Below are 12,670 nucleotides of genomic sequence, written 5' to 3'. Positions count from 1 at the left end.
CACAGGGTAGGTGAATTGGCTGAAGAAATTCATGCCCGGGTTAAAAGTGGTAGACGACATACATAAACCACTCAAGTTATACTGCGATAATAATCCAGCAGTATGTTATGCTCACAACAATAAGTTAAGTGGTGATGCTAAACACATTGACATAAAGTATTATGTTGTGAAAGATAAAGTCCAAGATCATATAATTAGTCTTGAGCATATAAGAACAGAAAAGATGCTCTTGGATCCGCTTACAAAAGGCTTACCACCCAGCGTGTTCAGAGAACACTTAGCCCGCATGGGTTTAAGGAAAAGCCTATGATTCCTGGACAATAAGAGCATAGTTGAGAATCTGTTTCAAAACAGAGAGGTGCATTATAGTTGTTTAATTTAATGGCAACAGACCGTGACAATGAGGCACGCTCTATGCACTGATCTGTGATGAAATAGGAACAAGATAAAGCAAGTAAGTTGAGTTTATGTCATAAGGTGAGATCAATGGGGAGAATGTTAGATTGATCTCTACCAATTGACCCAACGGTCAATTGGGCCCTTTGATTCGCTCCCTGATGGGGGCGCCCAACCGCTCCATGGTTGGTGGTCCCCCATCGCACAGCGCCATAAAAAAAGAGGTGGGGGCCGGGGCACAAAGCACGAGGTTCACCTGAACCGCCAGATGCCCCACCTACAGTCCCTAAACCCTAAGCCGATCTAGTGAGGGGGCGTTGCCAGCGACGGAAGACCGCCACCGGCCACCGCCGCCACTGTGTCCGTGACTTCACCGCCGGACCTCATCGTGCCACCGACAAGCACCACATGACAAGCTCGTCTTCTATGAAGGCGGTCGATGGTTTGCATCTCCACAACCTCTCTCTCTGTTTCTCGCACTAGCATATTCTAGGGTTTGCTATTCAATCCGATGTCAGTATATATGCTAGATCTATGGCTAGTGATCTTGTTATGCAAGTATCACATGGGAGTCTCTCTCTCTCTTTTGTTTTCATTTTGTTTAGTCAGTATCATCCTTTTGTTTCCTTCCCTTCACAATTACTACTTTTGATACTCGAGTAGACACTTATGACAGTTTGAATTACATGTCTTACTCTTTTTTATTTTTTATTTAATTTAGTGGCCTGACAGATTGCTACTGGTTCCCTTTGAAAAAGGAGATGAGAGATATCCAGTCAACAATCACACGCATCACTTGCAAACTTTTTGCACTAATTTGTCTCTGATCCCATCATTTAACTCGGTTGGAAAATTGGCGCGGCCTGTTTAACGTACACTCTACGTCTCTACCGATTTATATATATGCATCTCCCATCTCGAGGACGTGTTTTTCTCCCTGCCTAGTGCCTACCATGGGAAAACGGCCCCGCGCCGACTTTCGCAAGAATTTATGTCCTTCATGTTCATGACAGAATACGCCGATCTTCTTGAGTTGAGCCCATGGAATTCAAATTTATTGCATGCACTTGCTACAAATCTTTATAAATAAATCTTTATAAATACGCGCGCGTACATGTGATCATGTCTGAACTCGTGAAGAAAATGTACAAGTATGCTGTGTAGTCTGTACCTTCCCCCACTAGCAGTGCAGCCCAATTCTCTGAAGATTGAAGAAGCAGCAGTCCAGAGTTCTGACGCCGTGCGTCAATGAGATGAGCGAGAGCGGCTGCCCGGCAACAGCGAAAGATTCCAAAACGGAGAGCGATGAGGATGTGGCGCGAAGTCGCTGGCCGCCGTTTCTACCCGCCAACAACTCTCCGGTTTTTCCCCCTCTTCATTTCCTTTAAGCTTTTCTCTTTTTTTGTTTTTTGTTTTCAGTTTGTGTCATTTAGGATAAGCTCGCTCGATGGACAGGCAGGCAGGCACCACTTGGATTTAATAGGTAGAATAGTGTCATGCTGAAAAAGTCATGGCGACAGGACATGCATATACTCGTAGAATGTAAAATGGCGGACGTACGTAGGCATCTGCAAAATTTGGAGGGCAAGGAATAACAAATTGTTTTTGTGATACACCTGTCCCGGCTGTTCGCCACCTGCATGTTCTACATTCGCGTCGTCGTGATGAGCTAGCAAAACAGGGCGCATGTTCCGGCCGGACCACGACGTGTTAAGTTCGTGTTCGGATTTTGCTCCTGTCTCTTTCGTGGATCATGTTGAATAGGTTAAGGCAGCATCGAGGGAGGAATATATGTATACAATATTCTAGTAGAAAATCATTTTTGTTTTCGTATTTTAAGTTTCAATAGTTGTTTAAAGTTAACTAGCTCCACTTTTTTAATATTTATTCATTTATGTCTTTTGAGTTCACCAAACTTAAGTTTGACAATGTGATTTGGGAAAGAAAAATTGGTATATTAGGAGGACCTAATCGCCTTTAAGGGTAACCTAGCGAAAGAAAAAGGCCTTCGAAGGCCACTAGTTGATGAGGTAACATAAGTGAAGAGCCAAGAGCCCCCATCCCCCCTGCAAGGAGGAAGCCCTCCATCCTTCCATCTCAAGGATGTAGCGTCTCTGGAGGAATGAGCCCCCATAAGACAAGGAGGGATCGAGACAAGACTCTAATGAAAGATTTTGGTCTTTGCAGTTTCAAAGAATCGAGTCGGAGGAGGCCTTCGGGAAGCCTCTACCCACTTGCTTCGGGAGAGAGAACACGAAAGGAAGCGGGAAGCCTATAACGGGAGCACTTTGTCGACCAGGACATGAAAGACGACCATGAATTCATGATAGTGGAGGGAGAAACGAAGATTGTCGATGACTCATCTTGTAAGGTCAGGGACCTTAGTCCTGAATGATAGCTCAAAGTCAACAAATGGTAAAATCTAAAGACTTTTCCCACAAAAGATCAACCATAAAGCTTTAGACCATGAGGTGATAATATTGCTAAAATACTTATTATCTATTTTCCATAGCTTCATCTTACTCTAGATCCTTACTACGATGTTGGTTGGGGAGAGTTAGAGCTGGTGAAGCGTCAAACAATGATTTTACATGCTTCAAATTTATTTTGTGAACAGTGATAAAAATAGCTCATTGCTATAGTGTATCTACATTATAGAGAGGAGTCAAAGCCAATGGGGCTTCACCAAACGAGGCCTTACTTCCATAATAACCTATTCTTTGGCATAATATCATAGCAATTTCTTAAGAAGAATATTTTTAGTTTGGGGTACTCAAATCTTAGCACGAAGTATATGCAAGCTTACCGGCTTTCAAGAGGACTCATGTCGGTTCTCGCGAGGGAACTTCTAAAAACGTAAGCTTGGTCTATAGCGGTGCATCAAACCATGTTTTCTAAAAAGCTACGGCAGATGGGATGCCTTATTAGGAGAAAAAGGTATGAACTCCTCCTATTGCTAGTTTTTGGTACTCCAAACTTAACACAGTAAATGCCAAACTTAATGTGCCAGTTTTTATGGTAAAAGCTATTGAAACATAAACCACCAAGTTCTACACATCATAATCAATATCTATAAAGTGTTCCTAAGGCAAAGAAGCTCATGTTTCTTTCCATGATCTGGTCATGCATTTCAATTGTTTTAGGGCTTGTTTGGTTTAAGCAGAACCATAGCATGCCACAGGGGCGGCTACTCCAAAAGCGTGGCAAGCATAACAAGCGCCACACTTTTCGTAAGGAATGGCATCACCTCAAGACAGTAAACGTTGCCGCACATTTGGCTACCCGAAGCTATGACTAAACCAAACTCTGACCTACTACGCTATAAGCGTGGCATGGCTAACTCTCTCATGGACTAAATAGGACCTTAGTTTCTTGCTTGGTAATATGATCAGTCAAATAGATGCTGCTTAGGTCAATCAGCCACAACCTCCTATATAAACCAAATAAAGAAAACAACACATAAATCATCCAGATAGGTTCTATTTGCTTTATACTAAGATAAATTTGTCAAACATGCGAAGCAACCCAGGCATGCGATTTTAGACACTTATAAAATGTATGAGCTAGCACTAGCTCTAAGCTAATAAATATAAAGGAAAAAGATACTGCAATAAGTAGTCTTAAACATCGTGCTATGAGAGAGATGTGTCGTGAAATGTGCTAAACTATCTCTCGAGTCCAAATTAATCTCTTGCTTTTCATATTATTTCACGATTAAAAAATTGATTCAAAGTTTGATTATTAGAGGTGGCCTTTGGGCCATATTGTTGCCTTGGTGATAGGGAGACTTAGGTCCTGTTTAGATTCATGGGGGCTAAACTTTAGTTCAGAGCTAAAGATTAGCTTTTAAAACGAAGGAGCTAAAGTTTAGTCTATAGGACTGTTTGGATTCAGAGGCTAAAGATTAGTCATGTACCCTACCATGACCCATTTACCCCTAATTAATACTTATGCATAGGACTAAATGAGGGGGTGAAGGTAATATGCGTCTTTTATCATGAAGGGACCACTTTTAGCCCTCTTTAGGGCATGTTTGGTTCCATGGACTAAACCAAAATGCTCACTTTTAGTCCCTAAAATGCCAAACACATGGACTAAAATTTGGACTAAAAGGTTTAGTCCTCTAGTCCATGAGGGGGTGACTAAACTGGACTAAAGTGTTCTGGAGACAATCCTGCCCCTCGTTACTCCTCATCCCACCCGTGGCCAGCAGCTGTAATATCTCCATCTCAACAGGGGTAATATTGTCTTTATACAACTGCATTAATAGACTTTAGTCCCTGGAACCAAATAGGGTCCGGACTAAACTTTAGTCCGCGGACTAAAGGAACCGAACAGGCCCTTAGCCCCACCTTGAAGGGGCTAATGAAAAAAGGGTGGGTTAAAGTTTAGCTTCCACTTTTAGCCCTATGTTTGGATCTATGAGGGCTAAAAGATGACTAAAAGGAATATGCTAAACTTTAGCCCCATTGATCCAAACATGCCCTTATTAGAGCCAAACAAAGTCGCTTATGCTGAAATTTAACTTATGTTAATACTTATGCTAAAATATTGTGAGAGAAAAGTACCGTTCCATGGCTGGAAAATAGCTTAGGCGAAGAGGGGATCTCAAAGTAAATACCACATAGCGCTGGGGTCAAATGAGGTAGACCGCCGCATCCGTGATCCATCTACTCCTCTTCCCTTCTGATCTGCTACAGCAATAAATCCCCCGAGGCAATTTTGGCGTGCTTTACTTACCTGCTTCCTATTTTCCCTTTTCTGCGTCAAAACCCTTTTTGTTAATTGCGAAAACGAAAGAGCCCGTGCGAACTGGAGAGGTGAGGAAAAGAGGAAAAAAGAGAGATAAATTGGAGGCCATTAGCAAGAAACCATGAGTTCTAGGTTTGCTGAAATCTCCCGTATCTTAATCTGTTCATCTCCTTGCGTGAGTCTGTGGTGCTAGTGTGATGCCTTCTCCTAGCTCATGAGTTTCCGGTCTGGAACTTGCTTATCCTTTTGAACTCATATTTATTTTTCTTCATTCTCCAACTGTTGGGTCAGAAATTCTGGTGATTTGTTGGGTATCCCCCCTGCGAAATCCGGGCAAAAGTGGGGATCTACAGCTTCTGTGCTTTGTTGGCTTTAAACCTACCTTTTTCTTGGACCTTTTACCATTTCCTTTGCCCATTTTTTTAAATCTCCCATTTCCGCCAGTAATTTACTTTTCTTTTCATTTCTACTTATTTCCATCTTCCATTTCTTCGAGAAATTTGCCGGCCGTAAAACTGTGTGTTTGTCGCGTGAAAGATCTCGTACTTGAGGAGTGAAGGGTTTTATGGGTTTTTTGCAGGTTCGCAATCCCTAGTCCTGACTTCACTTGAGCGCTCGTGAGCTCTCTCCAGTGGCTAAAGATTGCAGATTTGAGTTCTAGTCCAAGAAACGCGTGGTGGTCCGCCATGGAGGTGAGGTCCGAGCAAGGGCTGATGGCAGGGAGGGATCTATTCGGCATGCCGAAGAGCCCGCCGGCGCCGGTGCCCGGGCCGCCGGCGTCCGCCGCCATGCAGAGCGTGCGCATGGCGTACACCGCGGACGGCACCGCTGTGTACGCTCCGGTTAGCTCCTCGCCTACGACGCCGTCTTACCAGCCGCAGGGCGCAGACCACGGCGCTAGCATGTCCGCGGCGACGGTCGTTGGTGGCAATGGTGCGTCAACTGCGCCGGGCATGGGGGAGCCGGTGGCCAAGAAGAAGCGCGGGCGACCAAGAAAGTACGGGCCCGACGGGTCCATGGCGCTGGCATTGGTGCCTGCGTCGGCAGCTACGGGGTCGCCGGCTACAGGGTCGCCGGCGACAGGGCAGGGTTCTTCCGGGCCGTTCTCACCGGCTGGGTTAAATCTGGCGAGCTCTCTGCTGGTGGTGTCGCCAGATGGATTTAAGAAGCGGGGCCGGCCTAAGGGTTCTACCAACAAGCCGCGCGTGGATGTTGCCAGTAAAATTTCTACTCCTATCATTTACACTGATTTTAAGGTTTTGGTATGGTTTCTAGACTCAGAATTAGTAGGAACTGGAGAACTACTTGTGGATAGTTTCAGCATGATATATCAGGATAAAGTTGTTATTGAGATTGAACTGGCTCAAGTGCCGTTGTCCTTTTAGAATTTGAATCTGCTTCATGGTGAGCTGAAGGATGTACTGGTTATACTACCCTTCTAGCTTTAATTAGTTAACTGTGCAAAACTATAAATTGTGGATGGACTTATTTGTCCTCAGTTATTTCAGTGTACAATTTACCACGTGTTCGTTATGAGAGTGGTGGCATGTGGTTATTTCTCTGCTGAATTATGTTACATGCTGCTAGTTATTCTAAGTTCTGCAAAGCTGATGTACATTGACTCATTTTTCTGTTGATGATTTCTGCATAACTAGCCCTAACATGAAATCATCTTGCAGGGTCATCAGGAGCTGGATTTACACCTCATGTTATCACAGTTCAAGCTGGCGAGGTATAATACGCTATCTTGCATTTGAACATGTTGATTGTTTCTTTTTTATTGTCAGAATATGTTCTTGCTTTTATTTGCACTTGTCTACATTCTTTTGGACTTTCTCTTTTTGCTCTACTTTTCTATATATAACATTCCCACTAGGCAACCTTTTTTACAAAAACAAAAAAGGTATGGTTTGTCGTTCCGTCAGTAAGTTGAACTGCCAAATTGTTCATTCAGACATTTAATTTGAAGCACTAAACAATTCCAACTAAGCTATCACATTATGCTTAGCTGTCTTCCTTCCATGATTTGGTGCTGAAAGTAAATTCTGCCATTTTGACATTTTGTACTTTGGTAACTGATTGTTCTTCTCTTGATTGTTTGGAACATTTCAAGTTTTGCCCTCCCAGTTTTGGCTTGTGCATATGGTTGGCACTTTTTAGCATTATTGTTTAACCTTCATGTTTGTCTATTTCATTATATGATGTTTGATGTCAAAGAATTTTGGTTGCTGTAGCTTTGCCAATTACTGGTACTCCCATAGCATTTTATTCCAGAGGCACCGGTGCGTAGTGGAATCCTAAGCCAGGATAGTAACGTGAAGAGAGGCAGAGGAAGACCGAAGTTGACTTGGGTAGAGGCAATAAAAGGAGACTTGAAAGGATGGAATATACCCAAAGACTTAGCCTTAGATAGGAGTGCTTGGAAGACAGCTATTCACGTGCCTGAACCTTGATTGCTTCTGATGGGTTTCAACTCTAGCCTACCCCAACTTGTTTGGGACTAAGGCTTTGTTGTTGTTGTTGTTGTTGTTGTTGTTGCTAAGGTGTTGAGTTCTGGACGTGTGTTTTCTGAAATAATAACAAAACAAACACACTTCTTTTCAGGATGTGTCATCAAAGATTATGTCATTTTCTCAGCATGGAACCCGTGCAGTTTGTGTTCTTTCAGCAAATGGCGCCATATCAAATGTAACGCTTCGTCAGACTGCTACATCAGGGGGAACTGTAACATACGAGGTTTGTGCATATGGCCAGTGGAAGCTAATAAACATACTTCTCGGTGAAATAGAAATAGTTTCAAGCTTTTAATTGTGAAGGTTCTAGATATTATGATTTGATCATGAGAGGTGGAAACTTCTGGTCTAGTTGCAGACTCAATCACTGTACAATGTAGATACCTGTATTACAAATGATTATAATTTCCTTTTTTCCCTGTAGGGTCGATTTGAGATACTATCACTGTCAGGCTCATTCCTCCTGGTGGAGAATGGTGGTCAGCGTAGTCGGACTGGAGGCCTCAGTGTGTCATTGGCTGGTCCTGATGGTCGTCTGTTGGGTGGTGGAGTCGCAGGACTTCTCATAGCAGCTTCACCAGTTCAGGTCCACTGCAATTTTCCTGCATTCTCTCGTTTTCTAAATGCAGTGCTCCAAAATGGGTTTCATATCATTGAAGTCTGAAATCACTGTGTAATTTCTACTGCCTTACTTTCTTGATTGTTGTACGTGTACGCTCAAGACAATGATGCTGATTATCTCTGCATATATTCTCTGCAGATAGTACTGGGAAGCTTCAATTCTGGAGGCAAAAAAGAGCCAAAAAAGCATGCTCCTTCAGAACCCACATCAGTGCCACTGAAGGTCGCTCCGACAACCGGGATGGGACCTAACAGCCCTCCTTCAAGAGGTACATTGAGCGAGTCATCTGGTGGCGCTGGAAGCCCACCACCACTGCATCAAGGCATGGCTGCTAGCAATAATTACCAACCGCCATTCCTGTCAAGCATGCCGTGGAAATGAGTTTGCAGTTTGCATCCTCTTGACCAATTCCAGGCATATACCATTATCAGCAAACTGCCTCCCGGGCGGGATGTAGCAATTTGCGGTTCAGTAGCGCTCATTCTCTGAGTAGCTCTTATGTAGTATAAATCAGAAGCTTGAGTAGGAAGAGAATTGCATCTGGTAAATTTGTAGCTCTATTGTAGGTTTCACCCTGAATTCCTGTGCTAGGTGTATTGAGCTGTAACCAATGTGATCCTTTGAGCGTTATCAAATGTTATTTAGTTAAATGTTCTACCAAGGCATCGATCTGAATCAGAAGATTCTTGTATGAATTTGTTGTTTGTGCCTGGCCATTGTTGCTTTGGAGCCAAGAGGCTTTTTTTTTTTGGAGGACAGTCCTCACTGAAATTTGAGCCTTTTCCCTTGTGGCAAGCCTTGTATGCGCCTGACCGTTTTTTGCTTTGGAGCCAAAGGCTTTGTGCAAATATTTTTGGTCCTCACTGAAATCTGAGCCTTCTACCTTGAAAACGTTTTGCTTCCTTGATGGTATGGCGAGCCATCGAAGGTTCTGTGTCAGACTATGCCCACTGAGATGGCGTGGCTAACCTTGTTTTTCATTTAGAAACAAAAGAAGTGACCTGCTGTTTATCCATATATAGCTCATGACTAGTGTGTCAACAAACACACAATGTTGCGACTTAAACAAGAGAATCAGATCAACTGGCAAAACACAACATACATGAAACATTCGACAGGGCAAGTGGCAAATGCTAGAAAAAACAGTATCTAAGCACAAATTTAGGAAGCGGTCACAGGCCTACGTTTGCGGCCGAGTTAAACGGTAGGACTTCAGTCCTGATGTATGGTCGACGCTCAAAAAAGTCCAAGATGTGCTATTATGATATTCCAACATGTTCCTGTTTCCATGTAAAATTGATTCTACACCTCAGCTATTTCTCCGTCAAAGCTAACTGCTGTGATTCTGTGAAGTAGCGTCCACATTCGACAGTGTAATCTGAGCATATCTCAGCATAGATGGAATGTTCTATTTTTTCAAGAAAATCCGATTGACAACATCCAATGGCAGTGCATAGGCAGGATCCAAAGGCTTCACCCCAGGGTACTCCATTAATGAAAGCCCTGCTTGCAAGAGAGGCTAACTGATTCAGCAAATAGTTCATAATCTGTTCCATTTACCTGCCACACAAAGATTCTTATAATAAAAATACCACAGTGTTATGGGAAGAAAAGCAGCACCTGCAATTCCAAAGTATGTGTGATAGATATCGACTGCATTATCTGGTCTATCTGAAATGCCACCATTCTCTTTGTCCTTCAGATCAACATGAATGAGAAAAGTTGGAACCAATATTTATAAGTCAAGGGACATACGGTTATCCACATGGCGGTAGTGGGAATAATAAACAGTTACCTGACAGTTTAGTATGAATTTAGTTAACTTCTCCTTGTCAATCCAATGCACTCTATCAATCATTACTAGGCTTGATAAAACCCACCATGAGTAGCAAACCTTGAGAATTTGGAACGGTTCAATTAAATCCATAGTGGCAACATGTATTGAAGAATGCAAAGCATACACGACATATGACAAAGTAAACCTCACATCAGCTAGTTTCTCAGGCCGCCCATTAAGTCCTCCGTCTTTACACTGGCGCTCACAGAGCCACCATCCGAGGAGATCTCTATCAATGTGATGGAGGGAACCGGTGATTGCAAGTGCACCGACACAACAAAATACTGCATGCAAATGCATATGGTGTTCAGGTTACCTGGACCACTGTTAAAGCGATAGCTTGCAGAAAATACTTGAGTTTGGATTTGAAATAATCACATTCAGCAAAGGTAGTTTCAAGCTACTAGGCAGCTAGTCTTATGGTGATACTAGAGTAGGTCAATTAAAATGTCATCAATAACCAAACGAAGTTGTAGTGCTACAAGCCTACAATAGTACAAGTCAGATTATATGTAAAAAAAATTAGTAATATTCCTTTTAAAAATAGTCTACTGCATTCTGTAACCAGTTTGCCCATTCTCATTCTTTGATAAAGCATCCTCTAGAACCAATAGATTAAATACCAGTTGCATTCAGAAATACCACAAAGCAGATTTTTTAATGAAGTCAAGGTATAATACATACTTTGTCCAGCATGAGATTCCCCTCCTGGCATAGCACCAAATCCACCATCCAAGTTCTTACAGCTAACAATGAAATCGACAGCTTTTTGCACATCGATTTTATGCAGACGGTGCAGTAATGATAAGGTGCATAAGGCAATATACGAGAACCTACATACAGAAATAAAAAGCAACATCTGACATGGATTATTATGTTGGGACCTTGAAATTGGGAACACATAAAAGGTTTTTACCTAGTGTCAACTTCACCCCAAATATCGCCAGAAAATGATCCATCCTTGTTTTGCAGTCCGGCGACATCTGTCATGATTTAGATAAGGAAAAGGAACTGGATTTCAAGTTCAGTGAGCTTAATAATAAAACCAAGGTTACAGAATTCGTTTTGCTCATTAGGACATTGGTAATCTCAAGTTTACATACACCAACAGCATGAACCCAACTCAAAATCTGGGAAAAAGGATACAATCAGCAACCTTGTCGACATCAAGGACATCGAGCCGATCGAAGAGGCAGAGGACCTGCACGGCGCTAAGCGTGTAGAGGACATGCGGATCGTGCCCAACGTTTCCTCCAAATCCGCCTGCGCAACCACATACAGTCCAAGCAGACCACACATACGAATCAACAACCTAATTCTCCACAGTCCAATTCACCGTGGGGGTTGAGGTACCAGATTCGGGGTGGTAGCAGGACATGATCCAGTCGACGACCTCGGCGGCGTCGACGGCGTGGAGCTTGTGGAGGAGGTCGAGCGTGGTGAGGCCCCAGTAGGCGCCGTTGAGGCGGATGTGCTCCATCACCAACGACTCGAACGAGTCCTTCTTCTGCGCCGACGACAACAGCGGGCGTTGGAAAGCGGAGGGAGGAGTCGAGGGGGCGTAGGGCGGGAAGGGCGCGGTGGCCGCGCTCGTTACCTTCTCCACGGTGACGATGTAGCGGACGTGCTGGTCCGCCGTGAGCTCGGCCTCGTCCGCCATGGCCAATTTCTGCTCCGCTCGTGCTCCTCCTTCCTGAACTGACCAGTCTTCGCTGATTGAATCCTGCTGGGATGAAGGGAGCTGCCGCCCGCTGGCCGATTTGATGGTGACGCGCCTAGCGCTGCGCGGTGCAGGGGCACCAGGCTGCAACTGCAAGGGGCCGGGATCTGGGAGGGGTGCCGCCAGACTACGTCGCCGCCGGCCGCCGCTCGTCGTACGCCTGGCGGAGTGCGTCGGGCGTGCTGGGCGGTGTGGCTGTGCGGGAGGCTGGGAGTCCGGGATTCGGGACGCGGCGTTGGTGATTTTTTTTAACACTTTTTAAACTAATTTTAAATGTACCATTGTTTGGTCGTTTTTCTCCAAAACTAACACTTTTGACCGCGTCTATTATCATAGCATGGCAAAACGTCTGTGCCGCGCCATGTATGGTGGTGTGGCGGGAGGATGACGTGGCACTTCCACGCACTATGGCCGCTGACGTGGCAGGAGCTGCCGCGCCGTCATGCATGGCGCGGCACTGCCGCTCCCTGGCCCACGGCGCGTCCCTTCGCCAGATGTGTTCTGCCTTGCCGTAACGATGGTCTGTTCTCCGTTCAATGTACCTTTTTCAAACTTTGTATCTCGCTTCTATGGTCCCGTTCGCTGGTCTGAAACTTGGCTGAAAAACACTGTTTCGGCTGGTTTGTTGTGAGAAAAAACACTGTTCGGCTGGTTTGGTGGACAGTAACTTGTGAGTGGGATCAGCCGACTGGCTGGACGAGTCCAGACCAGCGAACGCCGCCTATGTTGTTGTACTTGTCCTACTGTATCACATCTTATTGGTTTATCGTGACTTACATAGCACTGCATTGCTGACTCTAGTTTCATAGCCCTGAACTATAGGTCATGCT

At 44.3% G+C, this 12,670-nt stretch overlaps 2 protein-coding genes across 6 annotated transcripts; one reads left to right on the top strand and one right to left on the bottom strand.

Moving 5' to 3' along the window:
• Positions 1 to 5,110: 5,110 nt before the first annotated feature.
• Positions 5,111 to 9,086, top strand: LOC136500935 (AT-hook motif nuclear-localized protein 10-like). 3 transcript variants are annotated; one of them, XM_066496414.1, is made up of 6 exons: positions 5,111 to 5,280; positions 5,729 to 6,366; positions 6,828 to 6,881; positions 7,790 to 7,884; positions 8,086 to 8,247; positions 8,422 to 9,086. In XM_066496414.1, the coding sequence occupies exons 2-6, from the start codon at positions 5,835 to 5,837 to the stop codon at positions 8,662 to 8,664; spliced, it is 1,086 nt and encodes a 361-aa protein (XP_066352511.1). In that variant the 5' UTR covers positions 5,111 to 5,280; positions 5,729 to 5,834; the 3' UTR covers positions 8,665 to 9,086. The 3 variants fall into 3 exon arrangements, with proteins under 3 accessions (XP_066352511.1, XP_066352509.1, XP_066352510.1); XM_066496412.1 differs by having other exon boundaries at positions 5,113 to 5,280; positions 6,828 to 6,880; positions 7,753 to 7,884; positions 8,422 to 9,080; XM_066496413.1 differs by having other exon boundaries at positions 5,276 to 5,373; positions 6,828 to 6,880; positions 7,753 to 7,884; positions 8,422 to 9,081.
• A 421-nt stretch (positions 9,087 to 9,507) lies between these two features.
• Positions 9,508 to 12,066, bottom strand: LOC136500936 (geranylgeranyl transferase type-2 subunit beta 1-like). 3 transcript variants are annotated; one of them, XM_066496416.1, is made up of 9 exons: positions 11,718 to 11,916; positions 11,474 to 11,627; positions 11,267 to 11,383; positions 11,037 to 11,103; positions 10,805 to 10,953; positions 10,271 to 10,404; positions 10,079 to 10,177; positions 9,904 to 9,979; positions 9,508 to 9,786 (listed from the first exon to the last, which is right to left on the bottom strand). In XM_066496416.1, the coding sequence occupies exons 1-9, from the start codon at positions 11,778 to 11,780 to the stop codon at positions 9,692 to 9,694; spliced, it is 954 nt and encodes a 317-aa protein (XP_066352513.1). In that variant the 5' UTR covers positions 11,781 to 11,916; the 3' UTR covers positions 9,508 to 9,691. The 3 variants fall into 3 exon arrangements, with proteins under 3 accessions (XP_066352513.1, XP_066352514.1, XP_066352512.1); XM_066496417.1 differs by having other exon boundaries at positions 10,079 to 10,404; positions 11,718 to 12,066; XM_066496415.1 differs by having other exon boundaries at positions 11,474 to 11,916.
• Positions 12,067 to 12,670: the final 604 nt, after the last annotated feature.

This window comes from Miscanthus floridulus, chromosome 13, assembly GCF_019320115.1.
Source record: "Miscanthus floridulus cultivar M001 chromosome 13, ASM1932011v1, whole genome shotgun sequence".
Lineage (NCBI taxonomy): Eukaryota > Viridiplantae > Streptophyta > Magnoliopsida > Poales > Poaceae > Miscanthus > Miscanthus floridulus.
The sequence above is the reverse complement of the archived record's forward strand: the minus strand, read 5'-3'. Positions and strand labels throughout refer to the sequence as shown.